Here is a 13,733-nt window from a genome sequence, read left to right as displayed (position 1 = left end):
CCCTTTGTGTGTAGAAGTGCTTCCTAACATCTCTCCTGAATGGTCTTGCCCTAATTTGTAGACTATGCCCCCTAAGTCTTGAATCTCCAAATGAATAGACACAGTTTATCTTTATCTACTCTTATCCTGTTAATATCTTGAAGAAAAAAGTAAAATACTGCAGATGCTGGTGAATTGAAATTAAAACAAAAAGTGCTGGAAAACCTAACAAGTCTGGCAGCATCTGCAGAAAGAAAAAATAAAATTAACATATCGAGAGCAATGCAAAACTTCTCTGAAATTTAACGTGTTTTCAGGTACCAATCTCCACTGCATGAGAAATCAACATCTCAATGAGTCAGTTCATTCAGGAGAAGAGGGGAGAAAGCTGAGAATTTAACTAATTCTAAGGCCCACTATGTTTACACTCTTATTAAAATTATTAATTTATATAAACTTTGACTAGCTAATAGGTGCTTTGATTTCCATTCAGATCTGTGTAAAAGAGTGATTTTTTTTGTGCTGGATGATTCACTTTGCACCTTTTAAATGTATTTGTTGTGTACTGTGTATGTAGTGCTTTGGTACATAGGATTTATTCAGCATTATACATGTTTCTTCTTTGTTATTTGGCACTGTGTATAACAGCACTTACAGTTTAAGCCAATTAAAGTCATTCTCACACAGTAAAACTGAAGATCTTGTCTCCAGAAGCTATAAAGAACAGACGATCCTCATTATTTTTAATAAAAACTGATATATGATATCGACTGTGCAAGTATGAAGGTCAATATTTCCTGTTCACATTATGCAATAATCTTTCGTTCTTTGGTTATGTATCAAGCTTTAGAGAGAAGAAGGAAATGCCTTTAACTGTGAATGACAACAGTCTGCAATTTGACTATTATTGGCTCGTTGCATCTCCATCTGCTGTCTAATAACATAAAAATCAATTACTTTGTCTTTTTTTCTCCAACAGTGCATGTTGATAGGCCTGTCACGGGACCTCAGAGGGATTGCCTTTGCTCTGAACACAAAAGCCAGCTACACCATGCTGTTCAACTGGCTGTATCCTTGCAAAAGTGTCACAGTGCCAGCGTTGTACAAAATGAGCCATTAGCTGAATGCTCTTGCGCTGTAGGGAAGGAGGAAACTGTATTAGCTGGGGTATTCTACAGTTCAGCTGAAGCCCTGTCCTCAGATGCTAGCAGCAGGTCTCCCCTCCTCCATCTATCCTATAGCCACAGGGCCTGTTGACCTCTTCTATGATCCATGTCTTTATCGCCTAATTGTACCAGAACAATATTTTGGGAGGGAGAGCAGATGTAGACTGTAAGGGAAGCAATAAAAAAGAAAATGATGTGTGCTTAAAATATATATATATATATATAAATTATATTTGTGAAACACTGGTGTATTGCCAAAATTAGCTCTTCCATCTGGAACTTCTTTTAAATTTGGAAAGAATGTGCACGGAGCTGCCGCAGGAAGTCAACAATTCTCTTTGTGAGTGACAGTGAGTTACCCCAAAATATTTTCTTGATAAAACATTATCCAACCCAAACCTATTAATTGTTGTCTTTCAGAGTAGGTGGTTCTTCAACGCTCAAAGTGTAGGATTGATTGGGTGATTTTATCATCATTTATAGTTCATACAACTGCTAGAGAGAGTGCATTTATCAGCATCTTAATTAATGACTTAAGAGTGATTTAAAAGCAAAGTATTGGAAATGGAATGAGGGGGACACCTTACCTTGTTTTTACCAGTGGATGGCAGTACTGAGTGCAGTTAAACTTGTTTCAGAATTGAGGCTAAAAGAAAAATTGAAAGTATGGTACCAGATTTTTATTTGCAGATATTCTTAAACTGACTTCACACCATCAGAGTGACATGATGGATCCAAACTTGCCATTTAATTTTGGCCTTTGGTTTATTACTCAAATAGCATAACAACTACAGTTCTATATTGTATTGTTTAATTACTCCAACATTGACTCTACAAAACACTTATCAACAAAATAAATGGACCACTTCAACTGTGCTCAGATTATTGCTTCCACACTTTTTCCAACTTAACTTGCTGGAATTATGTTACTTTAAATTGAATACAAGTAGGACAGTCTGCACCTGAACCAGAATGAGACCAACATCCTTACGGGTGGGTTTACTAGAGTCATAGAGATGTATAGCACGGAAACAGACCCTTCGGCCCAACTCATCCATGCTGATCAGATATTCCAACCCAATCTAGTCCCACCTGCCAGCACCTGGCCCATATCCCTCCAAGCCATCCTGTTCAGATACCCATCCAGATGCCTTTTAAATATTGCAATTGTACCAGCCTCCACCACTTCCTCCAGCAGCTCATTCCATACACATTTCACCCGCTGAGTGAAAGAGTTGCTCCTTAGGTCTCTTTCATATCTTTCCCCTCTCACCCTAAACCTATGCCCTCTAGTTCTAGACTCCCCCACCCCAGGGAAAAGACTTTGTCTATTTATCCTATCCATGCCCCTCATGATTTTATAAACCTCTATAAGATCACTCCTCAGCCTCCCATACTCCAGGGAAAACAGCCCTAACCTGTTCAACTCTCCCTATAGATCAAATCCTCCAACCCTGGCAACATCCTTGTAAATCTTTTCCGAACTGAAAATGTGTTGCTGGTTAAAGCATAGCAGGTTAGGCAGCATCCAAGGAACAGGAAATTCGACATTTCGGGCCAGAGCCCTTCATCAGGAATCTTTTCCGAACCCTTTCAAGTTTTACAACATTTTTCCAATAGGAAGGAGACCAGAATTGCACACAATATTCCAATACTGGCTCAACCAATGTCCTGTACAGCCACAACATAACCTCCCAACTCCTGTACTCAATACTCTGACCAATAAAGGAAAGCATACCAAACGCCTACTTCACTATCCTATCTACCTGCAACTCCACTTGCAAGAAGTTATGAACCTGCACTCCAAGGTCTCTTTGTTCAGCAACATTCCCTAGGACCTTACCATTGAATGTATAATTCCTGTTAAGATTTAGTGTGGTTGGAAGGAGTTTAAACTAGTTTGGGAGGGAGAGGAGTCAGTGTTAGTAAGAAAGTGGCACAGTGTATTTTAGTAAAGGAACGAAGGCAGAGGGAATTCAGCCATAGAATAAAGTCGTAGAGTCGCAAAACATGCAGCATCGCAAAAATCCATCTGCGTTACAGAAAAATGCCCTTTGGCCCATTGTGTCTGTGCTGATCTAAAATAACCACCTGACTATACTAATCCCATTTTCCAGCACTTGGGAGAAAAGGATAATGGGAGACTATAGAGTCTTTTAGGAGCCAAGAGACAATATGTGTGTGAAGCTGAACGACATGAGGTAGCACGGTGGCTCAGTCGTTAGCACTGTTGCCTCACAGCACCAGAGACCAGTGTTTGATTACACCCTTAGATTCCGCCAAGGACATGCAGGTCCTTGGCCTCCTCCATCGCCAGATCCTGGCCACACGATGCCTGAAGGAAGAGCGCCTCATCTTCCGCCTAGAAACCCTCCAACCACATGGGATGAATGTAGATTTCTAAAGCTTCCTCATTTCCGCTCCCCCCACCTTATCTCAGTCCCAACCCCCGGATTCAGCACCGCCTTTTTGACCTGCAATCTTCTTCCTGACCTCTCCGCCCCCACCCCCTCTCCGGCCTATCACCCACACCCTCACCTCCTTCCACCTATCGTATTCCCAGCGCGCCTCCCTCAAATCCCACCCCCCCCCCCACCTTTTATCTCAGCCCACTTGGCACACTAGCCTCATTCCTGAAGAAGGGCTTATGCCCAAAACGTCGATTCTCCTGCTCCTCAGATGCTGCCTGGCCTGCTGCGCTTTTCCAGCACCACACGTTTCAACTCTGGTCTCCAGCATCTGCAGTCCTCACTTTCTCCTAGTTGATCTTAACTACTGTCAATCATCTTGCAAGGATGCCTATTTGAAGAAGCTCTCCTCCTCCCTCTACAAGGATCTCAGTGAGTCCCTCTCTCACTGCACCCCCCAGGTCATCTCCTCTGCCCTGAAGCGCTTCAGCCACGTCCTGAAACAGACTCGCTACCACAGCCACATCTCCTTCTTCAGCACCTGCCTACGGAACCAACTGACCCAATATGGACTCCAGACTACATTCAGACCAACACAATTTGGCTGAACACTTTTAACACCCCCTCCCACTCAGCCAAGGACGTGCAGGCCCTTGGCCTCCTCCATCACCAGACCCTGGCCACACGACGCCTGGAGGAAGAGCACGTCATCTTCCGCCTAGGAACCCTCCAACCACAAGGGATAAATGTAGATTTCTCCAGCTTCTTCATTTCCCCTCCCCCCACCTTATCTCAGTCCCAACACTCGGATTCAGCACCGCCCTCTTGACCCGCAATCGTCTTCCTGACCTCTCCGGCCTATAACCCTCACCCTCATCTCCTTCCACCTATCGTATTCCCGACACCTCTCCCTCAAATTCCCCCCCACTTTTATCTCAGCCCGCTTGGCATACCAGCCTCATTCCTGAAGAAGGGCTTATGCCCAAAATGTCGATTCTCCTGCTCCTCAGATGCTGCCTGTCCTGCTGCACTTTTCCAGCACCACACTTTTCAACTACATCCTTAGAGTGTCTACTTGGGTTTCCTCCCACAGTCCAAAAATGTGCAGGTTAGGTGCATAGCCATGTGAAGTGAAGGGTTACAGGGATACAGGAAGGAAGTATTTCTGGGCGGGATGCTCTTTGGACACTCTGTGTGAATTCGATGAGCAGAGTAACCTGCTTCCACATAGTGTGGACTCTATGATCCTATGACATTGGAATGGTGTAAAATGAGTACTTTACATCTGTATTCACTTTGGAGAAGAAAGACGCTGGCACAGAATTTGGGAAGAGGGAGTGTGAAGTTCTTGAACAGTTCGACATAGGGAGTGAGGAGGTATTGGGGGTTTTGACAGGCTTTAGATTAGGTTAGGTTACTTACAGTGTGGAAACAGGCCCATCAGCCCAGCAAGTCCACACCGACCCTCTGAAGAGCAACCAACCCCAGACCCATTTCCCTTTGACTAATGCACCTAACACTACAGACAGTTTGGCATGGCCAATTTATCTGACCTGCACATTTTTAGACTGTGGGTGGAAACCGGAGCACCTGGAGGAAACCCACGCAGACATGGGGAGAATGTGCAAACTTCACACAGACAGTTGCCTGAGGCAGGAATTGAACCCGGGTCTCTGGCGCTGTGTGGCATCAGTGCTAACCACTGTGCCACCGTGCCACCCGTTCGCTTTAAAGCGGACAAATCCTCAAGCCCAGATGAGACATATCCCAAGCTGCTGTAGGAGACTAGGGAGGAAATTACAGGAGCTCTGATCCAATTTTTAACTCCTCTCTGGCCACAGGGAGAAAGCAGAGGACTGGAAGACAACTAATGTGTTCCACTTTTCAAAATGATAGTAGAGATAGGCCAGGGAATTATAGACAAGTGAATCTCACATAGGAAAATTATTGGAGAAAATCCTAAAAGAGAGAATTAAATTCCCTCCCTCTTGAAGAAACAAGGTTTAATCACGCTTAGATAGCAAGGCTTTGTCAGAGGGAGGTCAAGCCTTACAAATTCGAATTTTTCAAGGAGGTGACCAGGTGTGGTGATGAGGGCAGTGCAGTTAATGTAGTTTACATGGATTTCAGCAAGGCCTTTGACAAGATCCCACATGAGAAACCGATAAAGAAGGTAAAAGCACATGGAATCCAGCGTAATCGGGCAAGTTGGATCCAAAACCAGCTTAGTGATGGGGGGCAGAGAGTGGTGGTAAAAGGATGTTTGCATGATTGGAGGCCAGTGTCCAGTGGTGCAGACAGGGATCGGTGCAATGCCCATTAATGTTTGTGATATATATATATATATATATAAAAACTATATGGAAGAAAATGTGGGGAGACGATAGGCATCTGCGGATAACATGAAGATTGGACGGGTCGTGGACAATGAGGAAGAAGGTCTCAGGTTGTAGGAGGATGTAAGTGGTTTGGTCAGATGGGCAGATAGAAGTTAACCCTGATAAATGTCAGCTGATCCACTTTGAAAGAAGTAACAACACAAAGGGGTACTCAATGAATTGTGGAACACTAGGAAGCTCAGAGGAATAGAGGAATCTTGGGGGGGGCTTGTTCACAAATCCATGAAGGTGGCAGGACAAGTTAGTTAAGAAGGTATACAGAATACTTGCATTTATCAGTCATGAGGTAGTTTATAAGAGCAATGAGTTTATATTGGAGCTCTGCAGGACTTAGGTTAGGTGACAACTAGGGTACTGTGCTGTTTTGTTCACCACATTATAGAAAGGATGTGATTACATTGGATGGCATGCAGAGGAAATTCACCATAATGTTGCCTCAGATCGAGCAGTTTATCAACGAAGAGAATAAAGTAAAATGACAAACTGCAGGTGCTGGAAGTCTGAAAGAAAACAGAGATTGCTGGAAAGACTCAAACAGTTTGGCAATACCTTAGGAGAGAAAACAGAATTAATATTTCATGTCCAGTGACCATTCTTCGGAACAGTTTTATACAAATGTCATGGGACCCAAAACATCAACTCTGCTTTCTCTCCACAGTTGCAGTTATGAAGCCAGTCTGGATAAGTTTGGTTTGTTGTCTTTGGAGCCGAGAAGATTGAGAAGGGACCTGACTGAGATGTATAAGATTGTGGGGAGCAGGGTGGGTGCAAAGTGAGAGGGAGGTTTAGAGGGTTTTGTTTTTATTTATTCATGTGGTGTGGCTGTTGCTGGCTGGCCAGTATTTATTGCCTATCCATAGTTGCCCTTGAGGAGGTGGTGATGAGCTGCCTCCTTGAACTGCTGCAGTCCACCAATGATGGTTGACCCACAATGCTATTGGGGAGGGCATTCCAGGATTTTGACACAGTGACAGTGAAAGAACAGCAATGTATTTCCAAGCCAGGATGATAAGTGGCTTGGAGGTGAATTTGCAGGTGGTGGTGTTCCCATGTATCTGCTGCCCTTGTCCTTCTAAATGGAAGTGGTTATGTGTTTAGAAAGTGCTGTCAGAGGATCTTTGCTGAATTACTGCAGTGAACCTGGAGCTAAAGTTGTTCCCATGTATCTGCTTCCCTTGATCTTCAGGATGGTAGGGGTCACAAGTTTGGAAGGTGCTGCTGAAGTAGCCTTGTTAAAATGGAGTCTGATGACATCCACTCATATTTATGTCAAAATGATACCATGACTGATATGGCATGATTAAACCCGAAAATTCAAAACTTAATATAAGGACCATGAGACATAGGAGTGGAAGTAGGCTATTCAGCTCATCAGGTTTGTTCAGTTTTTCAGGCTGATCTGATAATCCTCAACTTCACTTTCCTGACTTTTCCGTATAATCCTTGATTTCTTTCCTGATTAAAAATATATTTTAGCATTGAATGTACTTAATTAACTAGCGTTGAAAGCTCTCTCTGGTAAAGAATTCCACAGATTCCCTATCCTCTGAAAGAAGAAACTCCTTCCTGTTTCTTTCTTATATTTGCAACCCTTTATTCAGACAGTATGTCCTCTGATCCTGGACACTCCCACAAGGGAAAACAACCTGTCTGCATTTGCCCTGTCAAGTCCCCATCGAATCTTGAATGTTGTATTAAGGCTGACTTTCACTCTTCTAAATTCCAATAAGTTCTTATCTTCTTTTCATAAAACAGTCCCTCCATGCCTGGGATCAACCTAGTGAACCTTCTCTGGCATGGCTCCAATAGCAGAGTCTAGATTAGAGTGGTGCTGGAAAAGCACAGCAGGTCAGGCAGCATCCAAGAGCAGGAAAATTGATGTTTCAGGCAAAAGCCCTTCATCAGGATGGGCCAAGTAGTGCTGTGATTCTGTGATTTTCCCTACCTATTCCTGCTGAACTTCTATGCTAGCTTTTTATGATTCATACATAAGCACTTCCAAGACCCTGTACTCCAGGACTTTCTGCAGTCTTTCACCATTTAAATGATAATCAGCTTCAATATTCTTCCTGACAAATGTTGCTACAGTACAAGACATTGGCAAGGCCACGTTTATATACTGCGTACAGTGCTGGTCACCTTGCTGCAGGAACGATGTTGTTAAACTAGAAACAGTGCAGAAAGAATTCACAAGGTTGTTGCTGGGACTGGAGGGCTTGAGTCATAAGGAGAGTTATAGCAATATACAGAAACAGACCCTTCAGTCCATCTCAGCCATGTTGAACAGATATCCTAACCTAATCTAGTCTCCTTTGCCAGCACTTGACCTAAACCCTTCTTATTCATGTACCAGATGCCTTTTAAATGTTGTAATTATACCAGCCCAAACTATCCTCTGGCAGCTCATTCCAAACATGCACCATCCTCTGTGTGAGTAAGTTGCCCCTTAGGCCCTTTTTAAATCTTTCCTCTCACCTTAAACCTATTCCCTCTAGTTTTGGATTCCCATCGCCTGGGGAAAAGACATTGGCAAGACCCTATCCATGTGCCTCATGATTTTGTAAATGTCTATAAGGTCACCCTTCAGCCTCCGATGTTCCAGGGAAAATAGCCCCTGCCTATTCAGTCTCTCCCTTTGGCTCAAACTCTACAAACCTGACAACATCCTTGTAAATCTTTTCTGAACCTTTTCAAGTTTCATAACGTCCGTCCTATAACCGGGAGACCAAACTACACATGGTATTCCAAAAGTGGCCTAACCAATGTACAGTATAACCACAATATGACCTCCCAACTCCTATACTCAATGCCCTGATCAATAAAGATAATCATACTAAATGCCTTCTTCACCACCCTGTCTACCTGCAATTCCACTTTCAAAGAACTATGAATTCCACCCCCCCTCCTCAAAAGCTCTGTTTGTTTGGCAGCACTCCTCAGGACCTTACCATTAAGTGTGTAAGCCCTGCCTTGATATGCCCTGCCAAAATGCAGCACCTTACATTTACCTAAATTAAACTCCATCTGCCACTCTTCGGCTCATTTGCCCATCTGATCAAGTCCCATTGTACTCTGAGGTAATCTTTTCACTTTCCACTACATCAGCAATTTTGGCATCATCTGCAAACTTACTAACCATACGTCCTATCTTCACATCTAAATCATTTATGTAAATGACAAAAAGCAGTGGACCCAGCATCAATCCTTGCAGCACACCGCTGGTCGCAGGCCACCAGTCTGAAAAGCAACTCTCCATCGCCACCCTCTGTCTCCTGCCTTTAAGCTAATTTTGTATCCAAATGGCTAACTCTCCCTGTATTCAATGTGACCAAACCTTGCTAACCAGTCTACCATGCAGAATCGTATCAAACACCTTACTGAGGTCTATATAGACAACATCCACCACTCTGCCTTCAGCAATCTTCTTTGTCACTTCTTCAAAAAAACTCAATCAAGTCAGTGAGACAAGATTTCCCACACACAAAGCCATGTTGATTATCCCTAATTAATCCTTGCCTTTCCAAATACGTGTAAATCCTGGATAGGCTGGGTATTATTTTCCCCTGGAGTGTCAGAAGTTGAAGGGTGACCTTACAGTGGTTTATAAAATCATGAGGGGCATAGGTAAGGTGAACAGCCAAGGTCACTTTCCAGGGAAAAGGAGTCCTAAACTAGAGGATTTAAGGTGAGAGGGGAAAGATTTAAAAAGGACCCGGGGAGGCAGAGCTTTCACACGTAGGTGTGGCACATATATGAAATGAGCTGCTGGACGAAGCGGTGGAGGGGGATTCAGTTAAAACATTTAAAAGACATTTGGACAATAGGAAAGGTTTAGAGCAATATGAGTGAAATGCAGACAAATGGGACGAGTTCAGTTTAGGATACCTGGTTGGCGTAGATGAGTTGGGCCGATGGGTCTGTTTCCGTGCCATATGACTCTATGATTCTGACCTCATACTTTTCTGCATTCTACTCCAAGTGCAAAGTTTTTATCCACTCACTTAATCTGTCTGTGTCATCTTAGCATTTGGCTTCCCTTCTGGTTTGTATTATCTGTAAACCTGGCTACACTACATTCACTTTCCTCATCCAAAGCATTTAGTATGTATTGTAAATAATTGTGGTCCCAGCACTGATCTCTCTGGCACTCCAGTAGTAGCAGGTTGAAATCCTAAAAATGCTCTCCTTATCCCAAGTCTCTGCCTTCTATTAGTTAGCTAATCCTCTATCCGTGCTAATGTACTACCTCAAACACCATGTACCATTATCTTATCAAATGTCTTCTTAAAGTTCAAATACATTACATCCTCTGCTTCCCTTTTATCTATCCTTATTGCCTCCAGAAAGGGTTATAATAAAATTGTCATGAGTTTCTCTTCATAAAGCTATGATGACTCCGCTTGCTGATATGATGCATTTCTAAATGTTACATCCTTTAGATGTAATGTGGACATTTTTTTCCACAGTAACAGACATAAAGCTAAATGGCCCATTGCTATTTTTTTTGTCTCCTTTTTTTTAAATAAACGTTTTACTTTGGCTGTTTTCCAGTCCTTTGGGATTTTTATAGAATCTAAGGATTCTTGGAAGATTACTACCAGTGCAGCCACTATCTGTGTCTACATTTTTTTAATATCCGAGGATGCATCTCTTCGACAGCTTTCTGTGTTAGTTTTGATACTGTACTGTTTGCTCCACATAAGTTGATATAATCAGCAGCATGGACAATAGATTGAACCAAGATCCTTCCTGATTTGTGTGCCCCAGCACCATACTGAAAGTGCACGCAAACATGTAAATATAATTCTGACTGGCTTTCTGAACAGCAGCTCTTGGCAAAAATATGTAGAAGTGTTGTATTTATGGTTTCTTCTTTTTTTCAATTTATCAGTTTCTGTCATTTCAAAAGAGTAATATCCAGACATTTATGTGTCAGCTATGATCATCAATCTGCTGGTGGGTTTTTTGACAGCTGCTTTCACCCTCACTGACTATTTTCACTGTATTGCTTTAAAACAGTTCTTCTCATCTGTTCCACACTCTCAAATGTTTGATCAGGTAGATTGCAGTGTCTGGTGTTCAAATACAGAGCATTGGTCTCCAATACATTTACACTTTTAACATTAGGTGCCCTCTTGCCTTTTTTCCCCACACAACAGTTGTTCAGTTGTCTTTTCCATTACAACTTGCTGTTGGACATTTTATATGCTCCTAAGAGTAGGTGTTGGCTGCGCTGAGGTGCTGCTGTACAAAAAGGAACAGATTCCTATGATTAGCAAAACAAAACAATGAAAAGTGGGATATTATATCATTGTGGTAAAGTATTTAATAAAATAATTTTCAGGTGTCTCACGATACTGGTCAATGTTAATTTATTGAGCCAACTTTGGGCGAATCTACCCCAGAAAAGATTCTGAGGCAGCCCTCTATTGCAGGGAGGGTTCATTAGATGTTTATGCATTGTAAATCATGTATACAGTACATTACTTGAATTCCAATAGGTGTATTTTGATCAAACACTTCGTTTTTCACACAACCCAAAAGTGGCAAGAATCCTGTTATTCTCACACTCCCTATCTCCCCAAATGCCATCCAACCTTCTCTCTGAAGCCTGTGCTTCGTTCCCATCCTTGACTAAACCCCACTGCTTTATCTTTCTCAGTATTGTAAGGGTCATCCTTTGCATTCCATTCCAAATACAGCCTCAGGGCTAATGCATTTTCACAGATAGTCTGCTGCATTAGCATCTGAGTGTGTTTGTGTAGTTTAACTACTTTTTCTTTTAACCTGACTACTTTCTTGATTAAGAATAAATGGAAAATTAATCTAAAATGATTTATATAATTAGTGTTTAACTAAAACGCTGTACCTCATTCTCACCATAGCTGGTAATTTATGTGGACTTACAGGTTAACTCATGCCGTATCCAAATGTTCCCATAACGATATATATATTTGACTAGACTGCTGCAGTTTACGTCTTCATAGAATGTTATGGAACAGAAAGAATTTAGTAGGCCTATGGAATTCTATTCATTTGAATCGCTTGAGTCTATTTTATTCATCAGCTTGCTCCAATATAAATGCAGATTTTTCTTTTACGTAACTTTCCATATTCCTCTTATTCAAGAAACTATCTTGCTGTCAGTTAGTGAAATACATTTTATGGATTTTGCAAAGCAACTTACTCTGGACTCAATTTTAGTTCTTTATGTGATTATTTTAAATTTGTGCTTTCTCATTCAGTCTCACTGATTAGTCAAGAGAATTTAGTGCAACTTGCCCCGATCTTCATGATCTTAACTGTGATTATAAAGCTACCTAAAATTGAGCCAGGACCTCAAGCGGAGTCACAAGCTACAGTTTTGGGATCATACACTCAGAGGCAGCAATACCCACTTTGTAGCTCTTCCTCTCACTTACACAGATCTTCTGTGCCACCATTCTTATAGGTCTTCTCATCCAACCTACTTTGAGTTCTTAGAGGGGTGTCACTTACTCACTCAAGATTTGGAGGACTCTCTCCAACCGGTCCAATGCATTGGAACCTGCAAATTGGTCTTTGCTGCTTACCTTAAATCTCACTGCGTGCTGATCAAACAATCATAGGTTGTTTTCTCCCTGTATTTTCAGCTCATATATTCACTGGTCAGCAAACGCAGGTGAGAAATAGACTGATTGGACAAGGAATTCTACAGCATTTTTAAAAAGTTCACTAATCTGTTGATCTGTGTATTCTAGACAAGAGTCAGGGGGCCGCAGACGCATCTTTCACAAGCCATAATCTGCCTGCAGGCCACATTTTGGGCAAGCCTTTTTAAAATGACTAAAAATCACCCATCCCCAATCACAGTTATCCTTCACTCTATCCCTTAAGTAAACATTTCATTTACCTAGATACAGTCCAAAATTAATCTCTGCTTCCAATGGCCCAGACACTTCTCTTTTTTCCAACCAAATGCTTTCTAATCCCAGATGCTGGGAATCTGAAATAAAAACAGAAAGTGCTGGAGAAATTCAGCAGGTCTGGTGTCATTTTGAGTTTAAATATGACTCGTTTTCAGAAACTCATCCAAGAAGAGTAATTCTGAAAAAGGATCATGTTGGCCTTGATATGTTAACTGCTGGACTCCTGCAATTTTCAGTGCAGAAATTGAGTCTGCCCATTGTAACAATTCATAACCACACCCCTTGAGAAAAAGCTAAATTCAGACACAGAGTCTTACATGCAGTTCTCCAATCCAGGAGGAAACAATATTAAGAGATATTTCAAAGAACGTAACAGCTAGGAATCATTTCCTGAAGTTTCTAACTTTCTGGGATTCTGAACAGCCTCTGCTGCTAAAGCTAAAAAAATGTAGAAAGCCTAGTCTGTGAGAGCTGGCCATTCCATTGTTCCATCTATTTTTAAAAAAACTTAGAGACCTCCTAAGTTATTTTCTTTAGCCATATTCAGTAGTTAATTCTGCACCTCTGCTTTTATAACCTCTCCAAAGAAGCCCAAGACAAAATAACCTTTTTAAAGTGACAGCATTGTCACAACTGAAAGTTGGAAAAGCTGAGGGATGTTACCATTAATTAATGATGGCATTAGTCCAGAAGAGTGGAATGACTTAGGAAACCAAGATGTAGAAATGTTTTAGGTAGAGATAAGAAGTGAGTCACTTGTGGGAATGTGCACAGGACCCTTAACAATAACCACACAGTCCAATGGAGTATAAAAGGTATTAGTGGCATCTTGTCAGAAAGATACAGATGGTAATCATGGTGAATTTAATCTGC

The 13,733-nt window shown here is 41.9% G+C and overlaps 1 protein-coding gene across 1 annotated transcript in view; it reads left to right on the top strand.

The window, feature by feature from the left end:
• LOC132823541 (ran-binding protein 17-like) overlaps window positions 1–13,733 on the top strand; it is a 955,175-nt gene that overhangs the window by 649,253 nt on the left and 292,189 nt on the right. The window contains exon 20 of the mRNA XM_060837486.1: window positions 959–1,047. Within this exon, the coding sequence (XP_060693469.1) occupies window positions 959–1,047 (89 nt within the window). The remainder of the gene's footprint in view (window positions 1–958; window positions 1,048–13,733) is intronic.

Source organism: Hemiscyllium ocellatum, chromosome 16 (genome assembly GCF_020745735.1).
Source record: "Hemiscyllium ocellatum isolate sHemOce1 chromosome 16, sHemOce1.pat.X.cur, whole genome shotgun sequence".
Taxonomy (NCBI): domain Eukaryota; kingdom Metazoa; phylum Chordata; class Chondrichthyes; order Orectolobiformes; family Hemiscylliidae; genus Hemiscyllium; species Hemiscyllium ocellatum.
Note: the sequence above shows the minus strand (reverse complement) of the source record. Positions and strands in the feature narration are given on the sequence as shown.